Here is a 12,987-nt window from a genome sequence, read left to right as displayed (position 1 = left end):
TCTCCCGATTTGTGTAACATAATTTTTTTATTTAGATTCAGTTGCTTACTTAGTTTAAATTGCCATATATTAGGATATGTATACGATATATGTTTATGTATATGATATATATATTATTTTACTTTCACGTTATTTTCTACCGCTTTGTCTTTTTGTGCTCTATTTAGATAAAGTCGTGCAATACACGTTTATATGTATTCATTGTTTATGTAAATCGATTTGATTTTACGTTTGAATTTTATATGTTAGGCATATTCAAAATATTACAAAAGCTGTTAACTGATTTTGTTATGATTCTCTCTTGCACAATTTTTTCCAGCATTTAAAATCATTTTTTAGATACAGAGGGTTAGAGTTCATGTGAGTAGCCATTCAATTTCCGATAAAAGCTACTTAATATGGTTTAATAAATTGTAAAACAGTAAGCTCAAAATTAATCGTTAAGTATAAATTTTCTGTACAATGAGCTGCCAAGTAATTAAACGTTCTGAAGACTAAGCATTGTAAATAAGTATAATTTAATATTGACATTGAATATTTGATTCATTGGTAGTTAATTTTTTTATTAAAACAAACTCAACCCGTTCTTCTGCTGCTGTTGGCTGTGATTTTCGGTTTCTTTTTACCTAGATTTAATTTAATATTTTTTCACAAATTGTTATGGTTTTTTTGCTAGAATTATGAGGCTGTCAGTCTTTAGTTTAAGTTACATTTACGCATACAGTTCTCTTGGCTGAACATAAAAATGTATATCTCTATATAAACGATCATGAAAGAGAGATTCGCCGAGTGGGTAGAGGGATTTTCTATTTAAAGCTGACGGTTGTGATGCATTCTGGGTGCAACCTCAGTAACACTAAAACTCAAAAAAAAAAGTGTTTCACTTTTTAAGGGTAGATATTACACAAAAATAACAAAAAGGGAGAGCGTTGGTTTCTCTTGAAAACGTTTTGAATCACAGTTATGTTGTGTGTGGTTAAAGTGGATCGGGGATAAGGTGATCCCTGGTGGTTGTGTCACTTGAGATTGGGTTTGATTGGGATCATCCATCGGGGCACCTAGTGCCGTCTTTTGTTCCCGTTGTTATGCAACATCACTATGTCGTCTTCGCTATCGTCAGCCACATCAAGTTCTGGCTCCATGTGCGGCCCGTCGTCGTCATCATCATCCGTGTGCAGGATGCGCTCCAGTTGCTCCTCGTCAAAGTACGGCTGTATGGTCATGCCGCCTGAATAATGAAAGAATAATTAGCTTGATTGATTACTAAGTCTGCCCTTTGGCCCAACTCACGTTTGATGGGAGATCGAAAGAGCTCCGTTTCCCCATCATCACCCGCATCATCGTCCTCAAGGCCAAACTGCTCCTTACCCCTCTGCGGCAGCAGTGAGAAGTTATAGTAAGGCTTGTCCCCCCGATGACGTCGGTAGAACCAAAACTGGGCACATAGCACACAGACGATCACACCAGCAATGATCAGAACGCTGGCGCACAAAATGAACAAAAAGCGAGGCAGTCCAAAGACATGCTCGTTGACTTTTAGGTGGAAGACCACGTTCTCCGTGGCCAAGCCGCCCTGAATCAGGTGCATTTGTCGGGTGGCCTCCAGATGGCGCGGTGCCTCTACTTTTAGAATGATGGTGCCTAGGGGTACCGCCGATATACGATACTGTCCCATGCTGCCTGTAAAGTTCCTCAATTGAGTCTGCCCCACCACCGAGACCTTGGCGTTCCGCACTGGGTGGTTGTTCTCATCCAGCACCACTCCTGCAATGGTAGTACTGGCTTTGTTATCGTTATTTGGCAGCTCCAGAACAACGCCACGAATCAACGTGAATGGATGCATGCGTATAATGCCCAATTCCGTGACTCGACCATCTTCTACATCCACCTTAATCATTTGCGACTCGTAGTTGGGAGCGGTTACCTCCAATCCATAAAGACCATGGGGAAGCATCAACTGGAATCTCGCCACATTCTTGGTAACATTAATGATTCTATCGTGCTCCAACAATCGGACATAGGCCTCCCTCAAAGGTTGTCCTTTATCGTTCTGCACCAAGCCACTTACTCCGGTTTTCACCAGAGCCAAAAAGTTCTTAATCTTATCGATGTTTTTGCGCCAAACGGAAGCGATTTTCTTTTGTTGCGGCATGCGGCAGCAGGAAATGCCCAAGGTGTAAACGGGTAAATTGTATATGCGGTACATCATATTGGTCAATCTCTCGGTGGTCTCCTGGTGAAGCTGTCTCGTGGCGGATGGAGGGCACTGCAGGGGCGAGTAGTTAAACTCCGTTCGCTGCATTCTGTGGGCAAACTTCTCTAGCACCGAGTCCCCTTTGGGATAGCTCAAGTCGGAGTTGCCTGCTCCAAAGGTAAGCATCAAATCAAAGCGTTCGCTACGCAAAAATTGCAAAAATACGTCCTTGGCCTGGTCTGTCTCCGGGCCAAGAATGCGCTCTGCTAACTCATCCCCCAGGACTGGGTCGCAAATGGAGGTGCTGTTGTGGATTAACAGAGAACAAATAAGATTCTAAGCACTAAAGTTTCGAGTCCTCCCAAACTCACTTGCTGTTGTACATGTCAAAGACATTTTGGAACTTGCTAGTCTGCGGCAGAAAGTAGATAACACTTCGTTTCAGCAACTCGACCACAGACGCGTCCTGCAGCTTAAATCCTTCGACCAAGTGTCGTATCAGGTTGAGCAGAATTTCCCTGCCCAGAGGAGCCGTTGTATCATATAGGGAACTAACCACCAACAGCTTGTACTTGTGTTCCTCGGGCTCGCCAATCTGCAAGAGAATCAAATGAGTGGGAGCTAAGCGATACGAGTTCCCGACATAATCACACACTCACATCAGATGTCATTTTGAGGTAATTGAAGAGTGTGCCAAATTCAGAATCGGCATATCCAAAGCTGGCGATCTGTCCATTTTGGTTCTCCAGCTCCGCAAGGCGTGCGCGAACTTGCGGGTTAGTGTGATACCTTGTGTTGACCACGTTTTCAATAATCCTAAAGTCATTGGCGGATGCCCAATGCTGGGGATCGTCTGGCATGAGGGTGATATCCATCCGCATTTCGAAGGGTTCGGCGTTGGGGACTTCAACTTCCATTCGTAGTGGTGCATAGTTGTCCCCCAGCACAGTGAGATTATGTCGACCAGGCAGCGCTAGCTTCCAATAGTCCCCGAAGACTTGACTGTAGGTCGAATGATTGGCTCCATCTAAACGAACAACAGCTCCCGCAATCGGCGTGCCAATAGTGCTATGCACAAATCCATGAATGCCGCGATGCACTTGCTCAATAAACTGTAGCAGAGGCTCGCGATGATCCTGCCAGTATCGCGAAAGCTCGGCGGCCATGGGAAACTTATCGCAACCCATTTCGATGGTTAGCTCCAGGCATCCAGCCCGCACATAGTTCCAGTCCTGCATTCCCCCAGTAACACTATACCATTGAGCACCATTGGTGATGCCATCAGCGAAGAATTCATTCTGGAAGAGCTCACATGGCTGGCCCAGGTGCATAGTGGGGTGTGCGTTTGAATAAATCCCGGCGAGGTGTTTGAAAAGAGCATTATCCTCCGTGGGATTTGGCTTGCGGCCATTGATACTAGAATTGCGGAGTCTCATAAACGGATCATTAAAATCATTTTCGTTATCGTCGAAGGGGTAGTTCGCAACCAAGGAGCCGCCATGGAGATTGGCGGACAAAACAAATGGCACCGACAGTGTCCAGTTCATGACGGCAGCCACCTCGGGTTCCGTCACCTTATTGAACCGGTCCGTGCCATATTGATCGGGGAAGTTTCTGTTCAAATCAATTCCATGGGCATTCGCTCTTCCAACTCCGCCGGTTCTGTCGCCCTCGATGGAGATCTCATACCCATCGGGGTTCATGCTGTACAAAAAATGCATACGGGTGCCATTCACCAGCTTGGTAATCCTGTCATCATTGCCATAGCGTTCCAGCATATATTTGGTGAGGAGTAGGAGCAATTCCTTGCCCACCACCTCGTTGCCATGCATGTTGGCCACATATTTGAACTCTGGAACCCCCGGGACATGAGAACCCGGCGTGGCAAAAATCTCAAGCACCCAAAGATCACGACCCTGGACGCTCTTACCGATGCTGTAGAGGCGTGTAAGGGAAGGATAGCTGCTGCTAATCGCCCTCAGGTAGCTGGAAATGAAAAATAATTTAGGAATAAAAGTGTTTTTACTTGGGAAAAAATTAAAACTTCTGAAGATCATGATTTCCTCAAATGTTTTCTTTGCAAATATACTTGTATGGTACAGATATGGGTAAAGATAGAACGATGAATAAGTGACACATTTCGTAGATGAACAATTTCATCCGTTGAAATATATTTGGACATTTTAGGAAAAACTCTCACCTCTCCATGGCCGTAAAGTTGTGGTGTTCAAATTTAGTCGGGGTCAAGAATCCATTGAACTGCTCCTTGAGCTTCTGTGGAGGCTCAGAGCGCTCGACCTTTACCTTCCGGAAGTTGCCTGCGGGATAGGAAGAGCGGAAACGGAAATGGGTAAGGTTGTTTTTAGTGCAATGGCAGTTTTTGTAATGGAGTGCCTCATGCTGGTTCCGGTGAGAATATGATGCAGTGCGTCTAAGTTTCAGCAACGGGAGCAGCTAGAGTTAGCAACAGAATCAGAAGCACAAGCAAATGCATAATTTTGTTCGTTTATTTTGCCATAATTTCATAGTTCACAATTATTTAAGATAAAATACCAAAGAAACTGCTTGACTTTTGTATGCTGGTCATACATACATATATAAACAAATCCATTCCGAAATCTTCACATTTGGCACAGACGCTTTAAATTGTTGTTTTCTTTTTTAGGTACTTAGTGAAAGATACATTTTAAATTTCATTTAGATGTGATTGGGCATTTCTTGAACGCCCCTAACCATGACTCGATCGTAAGGCTACATATAAGGCATTGGAAACAAAAGGAAAATGGAAAAACTAAGTTGTACTGCGAAAACCAAAAGAAAGTAAAATTGCTACAGATCAGAATAAATAAAGAATATGTCCTGAATTCGATGATTAATGAATTGAAAATAATCTCAAATTAAATCTCAGTTAATTCTAAAATAAGTGATTAATAAAACACTCCACACGATTTTGAAAACACCAATAATGTGCTCGAAAACAAAAAATTAATTTTGACACCGAATTAAAGAGCAATGAATGAAAATAAAACGCAGCAAGCGAACATGAATATTTTATTTATCCTTCGCAAGGTTCTCGCCATTGCAATATTCTTCATTTGATTGTTACCTGTTCTCGTCTTTAGTTTATATCAAAAGCCATGTGTGAGTATGACTCGGACCGGAATTGATAATAACTTCACCTCACTATCAAATGTAGGGTTATTTTGTTTTTGGATAAATGCTCAACAATCATTTCTGATAGGATTAACCATGAGTGCGAATACAGTCGCATACAATATCGATAATGACAGTAATTTTAGCAGTAGGTTCATGTAGTGGGCTTTGGATTTATCATAGTTTTTTCGCATTGTTCCTTATATGTATGTTTTTGGGTGTGCGGAAGATAAGGGGGAATAATGATAAAGCTATAACCGATTCGTATTGGGAATGTGTCATTCGATGACCGTAAGTGGGCCAATTTCTGTATAAGTGCTTAAGTACAATTCGCTTATTTCCTTAATTTATTTCGTTTCGTTTGTTGGTTTGCTATTTCTTCGTGTTTGTTCTTAATACGTTCTCTATATACAAATCAAGCATCCACTAAATATGTGCGCGTCTGAAGTAATGGTGTGGAAGGAACATAGGCTGGCATATAAGCGTATGAAAATGCGAAAAAAAACATAGAAATGCAACAGAAGTGTTTAAAAGATAAATTACAAAATTGTATGTACAAAAGATTCGAGACAAAACCAAACCAATTCATCCACACGACAGCCAACATTGTTTATTTTCTGCTAGCTCTCGCGGTAAACAAATAAAGGTTCTAAATGAGGGGGAACAAATGAACATGCCAAATGGTTCTATATCTGGATTCGGAAATGGCGGAGATAACATATATAGTACAAGGAAAGTGAGGAGTGGGCAGGAGAGCAGGGCAACTATGCATCGCTAAATGTGGATATATGTATAGCTTTTTGGAACTGCCCACTATAATATATATATGCGCATATATATAGGTATTTCCGTTGCATCCCTCTCTAGAAATAATAGGGACTGTAAAAACTGCTAATACCATCAAAGTTCGTCTCGACGGGAGCAAGCTTGAAGTCCAGGCGCAAGGCCTCCTGGTTATCGTTGGTCACCCGGACTTGTTGCGGGGCACTGGTCTGGTAACTGCATTGGGGTATAGAACAATTACAACATTAGCAAGCATGCCTGAATAGAAATAAGCAGATGACCAACCCAAAAGCAGAGGCGTGCACGCTGTAGAGTCCCGGGGTCAAGAGCCTCCAGTATTCTCCTCGTTTCGAAGTGCGCATGGGTTTCTCCTCTAGTCCAGCCACGTAGACATTGGCATCGGCTATTGGAAAGCCACTGACATCGATCACCAGGCCCTTGATGCCGATATGCGCCTGGCGCAGCAGCTGCAACAGCGATGCCTTGTTCCGCTGCCATTCCTGGGGCAAAGTGCTAGCTGCCGGATACTTGCAGCAGGACAACTCGATGGTCAGCTCGAAACAGTTGCTAAACGCATAGTTAAAGTCCTGCATTCCGCCGGACAACTCATACCAGTGGGCTCCGTTGGTGATACCTCCCGAGAAACTATCGTTGCAATTGTTGCCCTTTCTCATAATCGGATGGTTGTCGGAATAGGTGTGGGCCAACTGCTTGAAGACCCGATCATCCGGAGTCAAACTCTCCTCGCAGCACTCATTGTGAGCCCTGCAAAGTTGAAAAGTTGTTAGTTTTTCTCCAAGTCAGGGATAAACACCCCTTTGCAGAACTTACAAGGAGTTGTCGTAGGGATAGCTGGCCACAACAGCTCCGCCATGAAAATTGGCGGAGAGCACAAACGGTTTGCTAACGATCCAATTTACCAAGGCTGCTGTTTCCGGCTGACGAGACTGGGCGCGCAACTGGTGGACATGGCTCTGCTCCAGGCGATCGGGGAAATCGCGATTCAAGTCGATGTTGGCCGCATTGCCACGACCCACATAGTTGGGCAACGACTCGCAGTTGCCTTCCTGCACAGAAAATCATATAATACCTTTAATGGCCAGGAAGCTTTAAAAGATTTAATATACGTTTAGATCATTAGCTTACTGATACTCAAAGGCAGCTATATGCACATATTTGTATCATCATTTCATTTTCAGCAGAAAGCGTTTGCTGATGATTTTGATCAATGACGATTTTACGCTAAACATAAAAGTTTCTCTTTCACTCTGTTATGGGCTGATTGATATGCAGGTCAGTTCTGACCGGAATTGACCATTTAGCATGGCAGTCAGGTGTCAACAGAGTGATTACAACACGACAATCGACAATCGCGGTGAAGAAAAGGGTTCGTCGAAGTTCGGTAAAAAATGTTGTGCAATGGTTTCCCCCAATTTCTCCCTAAAGAACAACGTAACAATCAACCAAAGAAAATCCACACACTACAGGCTCCGATGACTAGAAAACAGAAGAATGTTGTATTGAAGGATTTATAGATTACTCCAACAAAGAAGCAACTTATTTAAATCATTTCATCAATGCGGGCACAATAATCACGCCATCGAACGAATCCTCAAATGGAAAGACAAATATAGAAAATAGGCGTGGGATAAAGCAGATAAAAAGTACAATCCGGGCAGAAATGGAAACCTAGGTACCACAAAGAAATTGCCATTTGCATTAGCACTTTAAACGGAATGAATAATGGGAATTTTTGAATTCTACCGAATACAGATTACTGGTACTACAGATAAAGTTGGACGTTTTTCGTTTCTTTATGAAATATGATTTGAAACTATATAATTATTCATAAGAATGACTAAAGTTATTCAAGTGTAAGAAAATAGAGCGCCTTTTTAGAAATCCTTCACAACATACTCTTAGTTTTTTTTTCTTGCCTTTTCGGTCATTTCTGGACAGATAAATATGCCATGACAACTCGAATAAGGAAGTACGTATTACTGCTCGATATTCATCGTTGAAGATGTTAATAATAAACAAACAAAGCGCAGAAAGTTTAAAAAAGGTGTGTTTGTGTGCAATATGCAAACATTCGGGGAGCAGAGTTTGCTTTGGAGTAACGAAACGGCTTGAAAAGTGCAAAGTTTGGTGTAATATGTATTATTTGGTCATTTATGCGACTTCCCAAACAATGTTCATTTGAGCATTCTTTTTTAATTATTTCCTAACATTTTACCAACCTTAGATAGCCTCTTCATGCCTCTTTTTCATGTATAAAGTTTCAAAAGGGGTTGGAGGTGTGAACGGTTTTGGGTATAGATAACACTTTTCAACTCTTACGTTTGATATGCATGAGCTTAGATATCGGGTTTCTGCAATGGCTGGGAATGAAGCAAACTAGAACTGCTTTCCACTCTCATCTGCTGCAATATTGTCTCTTCTCAGGTTTATAGCCTCGTTCCCATCCACTGGCCTTCCCACTTCGGCTCCCCCACTTATTGATTTTACCCGAAAGTTGGACAAAACAACACAACAGGTGAAGCGACGGTGGGTTCTTTACCTGGGACAACGCATAGCCATCCGGATTCATCGTGGGCACCAAGTAGATGTCGGTGCTGTTGACCAGCTGGCCTAGGTCGCTGATTCTTTCGTGATTACCGAGCAGATATTGTGCCAAATAAACTAGGAGCTGCCTGCCCACCGTTTCGTCTCCATGCATATTGGCTATGTACTTTACTGGAGGTGTAAGGAGATTCCGCGACCTGGTGTTCCGCGAGATTTGCAGGGCGAGCAGATTGCGTCCTTCCAGAGATCGACCCAGGAAGTGTACTTTGGCCTGGTCGGGGTACGCCTTCTCCAGGCCAGCAAACAAGTCCTCCAGCTGCTCTTGGCTAGCATAGTGCGGTTGCTGCAGGAAGGATTCATCCTCCTTGATGGTGTAGCCCCTGCAATGCGGCACACCCATCGCCAGCACGGCGATGCCGACGGAGGCGAACAGGAGACCCAGAGTTGGCATCTTGCGATTTGCAATCTTGTCGAGATTGTGTTGTTTTTATCACTGGCGTGCGAATTGAGCGAGATACAGTTATATTTCCTCCGCTACTTCTCAGCGCTCTCCCGCACGCAACTCGCTCTCTTCCTATTTGTCCGTCGGGCCTCCGTTCGTCGTGGGTCGTCGTTGCAGCTCAGGCTCGAAAAGTCAACTGTTTGAAAATTTGCTGCGTTGATTGGCCTTAAGCGCCCATTCGCCCGCCTCTGCCGCTGCCTCGGTCGCCGCGCACAGTGGGGGGATTGATTGAATGAAGTGTAGCGACCCAAAAATATGGCGATGACTAACTAAGAAACGTCAGTTACGTTTTAAGCCTAAATTTTTTCAGCCACTGTTTACAATAAAATATCAATGGGATTTCTCAAGGTATATGCCTGTTTATTTAATGATTTACACAGCACTTCATAGGAAATACAATAAAAAACACTACTATTTAGTACGTAGGCTAGTTTTGATCAGCATATGGGTGCTTCATCCCACTGTTCTCTCTAAAAACGGCTCCAAACGACAAAAGAGAGGCGCTAATTGTAGGGAAATTACACGAAGCAGCGAGCGCGAAATCCATTAAAGCCCGCTCATGGAGTAACTTTACTTAACCACTGCTTTCGACAGACACGAGTTAATAGATTATAGTTTATTCAGGCCCTTTTAATTGTATTATTGTTACCGGAGAGGGAAGTTGCCAGACTCAAAAAATGTGGCGCCTGCGCCTGTGTGGGTGAGTGAGAAACAGGAGAGAGCGTAGAGAGCTGAAAGAACGGACGTCAACAGGATATATTTACGCAAAAATCGATGGCTTCACTCCCACGCCGTGACGTCAGAAGCAACCCGTCCGGACTCCGACACAAACATACACATAGGGCTTATCGACAAACGAACGAATTGGCACATTCAACCAATTGAGAGCGTCAAATCGCTCTTATCAGTGCTATTCCAGAATGCGAGCATATGGTCGACATCTTCCAGTAAAACTCTCCTCCCCCTTTCCCCCTCTCAATCCACACCCACATTTAAATTGAGCTAACCACTTTTCTTGATAAGCGACGGGTGCAACTACATAAAAACAAAATGATAAGCTTCGATCCGAAGATGATCAGTGGGCCAAAGTTTGGAATTGGGATGGAACTCAGGAGGCGACGAGGCGGCCACGAATTGTATGTACCCTCCAAAGAACAATGGTTATTAAAATGTCTAAAGAAAACTTTAAGCTTAACCTCCTTGCCATTGATTTTAATTGTGATTGGCATTCGAGAACGCAAGTGTAATTCACGTGTATTTAGCAGATACACGATGCTCAAAGAATATGTCTTAAATGTACACGTCTTTTGCAGATACTTGATTCATACAATCTAAACCACGCTACTTATTGCCAAGTGCACTCGGGCATTCAAAAAAGACTGAAACGCGCGTTCGCAGCGGATATTAGCTATCTTTATAGCACACTTAACTCACAGCAGCAAACCCCATCAACTACAACCACAAACTGGTTGCGAACAAATCCACATTGCAGGAAAATAAGGGGTGTAAATCAAACACGAACCTCAAAGGCGGGCTATTTTGCTTGCTCCTACTGTTTTTGTTGTGACATCTAACCAGTTTCTTGTAAAGCAAAGCAAACGCCGTTCGCACCCCTGACGCCTGTAACTCTTTCTCAGTTGTTGTTGGGGCCGCCGTTGCAGTTGCGAAATCATAACGTCAGCGGACCGAATACAAACTTTGTTTACTTTATCAGCACAGTTTTGGAGAGGCCATAAAACCGTCACCAAGATACGCACGCCCGCACTCAGCGAAAAATGGCAAAGGATGTGAAGTCAGCAGCGCAACATCATGGAGCATCAAGTACCCAGGCCTTAATATATACTATTTGCAGGCCTAACTAGAATTAAACAGATCATTATATTGTGTCAGTTAGCCGCTGGGACACAAGTGGAATGTTCAGATGCCATTGGGGCACATAAAAACCAGACAAGAGCCACAAAGAAAAACAATTCCTAGGCTGAAAAACAATGTAAACGGTCATTACCTATACAAATTTATAGCATCATTGCATGAATCTAAAAATAAAATTATGAAAACTATACAACCGTGCAATTCAAAACAAAATAATTAATTAAAATGGACTCAAACCATTATGGAACAGGCAATCACCGCGAAATGCAGGGGGAATTTCCCATTTGACAGCGAAGCAGATAAACAGTATGAGGCACAAAATTTCATAGAACTGTGCTGAAATTTATTTTAAAGATAGTAGAAATATTATTGAAATATTCCAAAATTAGCGACACGTTGAAAGCGATGAGTTGAGATGCAGTTCTTGCCTGCTAATTGAGAGATCACAAACGCAGAGGCCAAAAGTGGGTCAAAACCTTTCGTTCACACATTCCTTTTGGATTGGGAAAGGTATTTTTTCAGATTTCTGATTGATCTCGATGCTTTTTTCTTTGCGGCAATCAAAAAAGACTAGCTCATTCACACAAAAGCTCGAAACAGGGAATAAAGAAAAATGAGATGGAGAGAGAGAAAGACATCTACACAGAAACAAAAACCCAAAGAGCAATTCTGCTTTTCAAAAATGTAAGCTGGTTTTTGGAACAGTAAACAGTGAAAACGTGTAAAAATTCGTTCAAGTGTATAACCAATGACTGAATATAATGTAAAAGCTGGGGAAAAAACGCAAAGCGTATTTTTCTCTCGGCCTAGTGTGTTGTATAAACAGTTGGCGGGGCAAATCGGCAGTCACTTTACAATCACTTTTCCGTTCCAAAAGTGGCTTTCCGTGGATTCTTGATAAGCTAGAAACAGGGGGTGACTCACCTTGGCTTTGGCGAATCCATCGGGATTACAGGTGGGCAGAAAGTGGATTTCGGTGAGATTTAGTAGCGCCTGGACCTTCGGGTCCCCATCGTAGTGGGTGGCCAGGTATTCGGCCATATAGAGAACCATCTGGCGACCCACGGCTTCATCACCTTGTATGTTGGCCACCAGCTTAACCATTGGCCTTAGGAGATCTCCATTCTTGAACTCCCCGGTGGGTGCACTTAAGGCTAGGGCGTAGATCGGTCGATCCTCCAGGGATTTGCCTATTGTATAGGTCTGTGCCAAGTCAGGGTAATCCTTGGCCAGCTGGCTGAAGAGTTCTCCTATTTCCTCGTTTTTAAGGTAGTGGGGACTCTCCAGGAAGTTGTCCACTTCCTGGACGACCCGGACTTCGCTGTATTCTCCGGCTGCGCAGCCGAGGATCAAGGCCAGGCAGAAAAACCACATTTTGGGGATTCTCGGGGACTCTCTCGGAGCTCTCGCGATTTCTGTACACGTAGGCAGGCAGCGCAGCAATGCGATGATTAAGACACAAAACGCAGGCGCGCCACTGTCAACAGCAAGTGGATGCCTATGCCTAATGAATGAACTATTTTCCCCAGAACCACTTTCTTGCACTTTCTTAGTGCCAATTTTTAAACTTGTGCCACAAATGTGGGCACGCCACGCACACAAACGTAAAAAAAAAACACCGACACACCGACGCGGAGATCTACGCACACACAGATGCGCGCAATAGAGCTGCAGTTATTGCACTTTCTTTTCGCACACCTTTTTTTTGCAATGATCTTCTCGCCAGCCTATGAATCAGGGTATATCCGCTTCTTAAACGAGTGCCAAGATATATCCATTTTATTCGCAACACGGAGAATATAAATAAAAGCGCAAATGAAGTCACGAAAGTACGCGAACGCAACAGCGACCACTGTTGCCACTCGGCCGCGATCAGGTGACATTGCCAGATGGGACTTAGAGGAGTTGCCAGAAGGTT

At 43.4% G+C, this 12,987-nt stretch overlaps 1 protein-coding gene across 2 annotated transcripts; it reads right to left on the bottom strand.

The window, feature by feature from the left end:
- Nucleotides 1–8: 8 nt before the first annotated feature.
- On the bottom strand, nucleotides 9–12,930 carry LOC117148657 (carboxypeptidase D). Of its 2 annotated transcripts, none has more exons than XM_033316166.1 (9): nucleotides 11,994–12,930; nucleotides 6,962–7,197; nucleotides 6,416–6,895; nucleotides 6,246–6,346; nucleotides 4,395–4,512; nucleotides 2,854–4,180; nucleotides 2,566–2,789; nucleotides 1,291–2,498; nucleotides 9–1,228 (listed from the first exon to the last, which is right to left on the bottom strand). In XM_033316166.1, the coding sequence occupies exons 1-9, from the start codon at nucleotides 12,441–12,443 to the stop codon at nucleotides 1,059–1,061; spliced, it is 4,314 nt and encodes a 1,437-aa protein (XP_033172057.1). In that variant the 5' UTR covers nucleotides 12,444–12,930; the 3' UTR covers nucleotides 9–1,058. The 2 variants fall into 2 exon arrangements, with proteins under 2 accessions (XP_033172057.1, XP_033172056.1); XM_033316165.1 differs by lacking the exon at nucleotides 11,994–12,930 and adding an exon at nucleotides 8,691–9,335.
- Between the last annotated feature and the right edge of the window lie 57 nt (nucleotides 12,931–12,987).

The sequence above is a fragment of the Drosophila mauritiana genome, chromosome X (assembly GCF_004382145.1).
Source record: "Drosophila mauritiana strain mau12 chromosome X, ASM438214v1, whole genome shotgun sequence".
NCBI lineage: Eukaryota > Metazoa > Arthropoda > Insecta > Diptera > Drosophilidae > Drosophila > Drosophila mauritiana.
The sequence above is the reverse complement of the archived record's forward strand: the minus strand, read 5'-3'. Positions and strand labels throughout refer to the sequence as shown.

What these genes read in the sequence shown, in the direction of transcription:
- LOC117148657 (XM_033316165.1), bottom strand. Translation starts at nt 9,146, where the DNA reads ATGCCAACTCTGGGTCTCCTGTTCGCCTCCGTCGGCATCGCCGTGCTG. An exon ending in ATGGCTATGCGTTGTCCCAG is followed by an intron (nt 7,198 to 8,690) that starts GTAAAGAACCCA and finishes TTTTCTGTGCAG; the next exon opens with GAAGGCAACTGCGAGTCGTT. An exon ending in TTTGACATGTACAACAGCAA is followed by an intron (nt 2,499 to 2,565) that starts GTGAGTTTGGGA and finishes AATCCACAACAG; the next exon opens with CACCTCCATTTGCGACCCAG.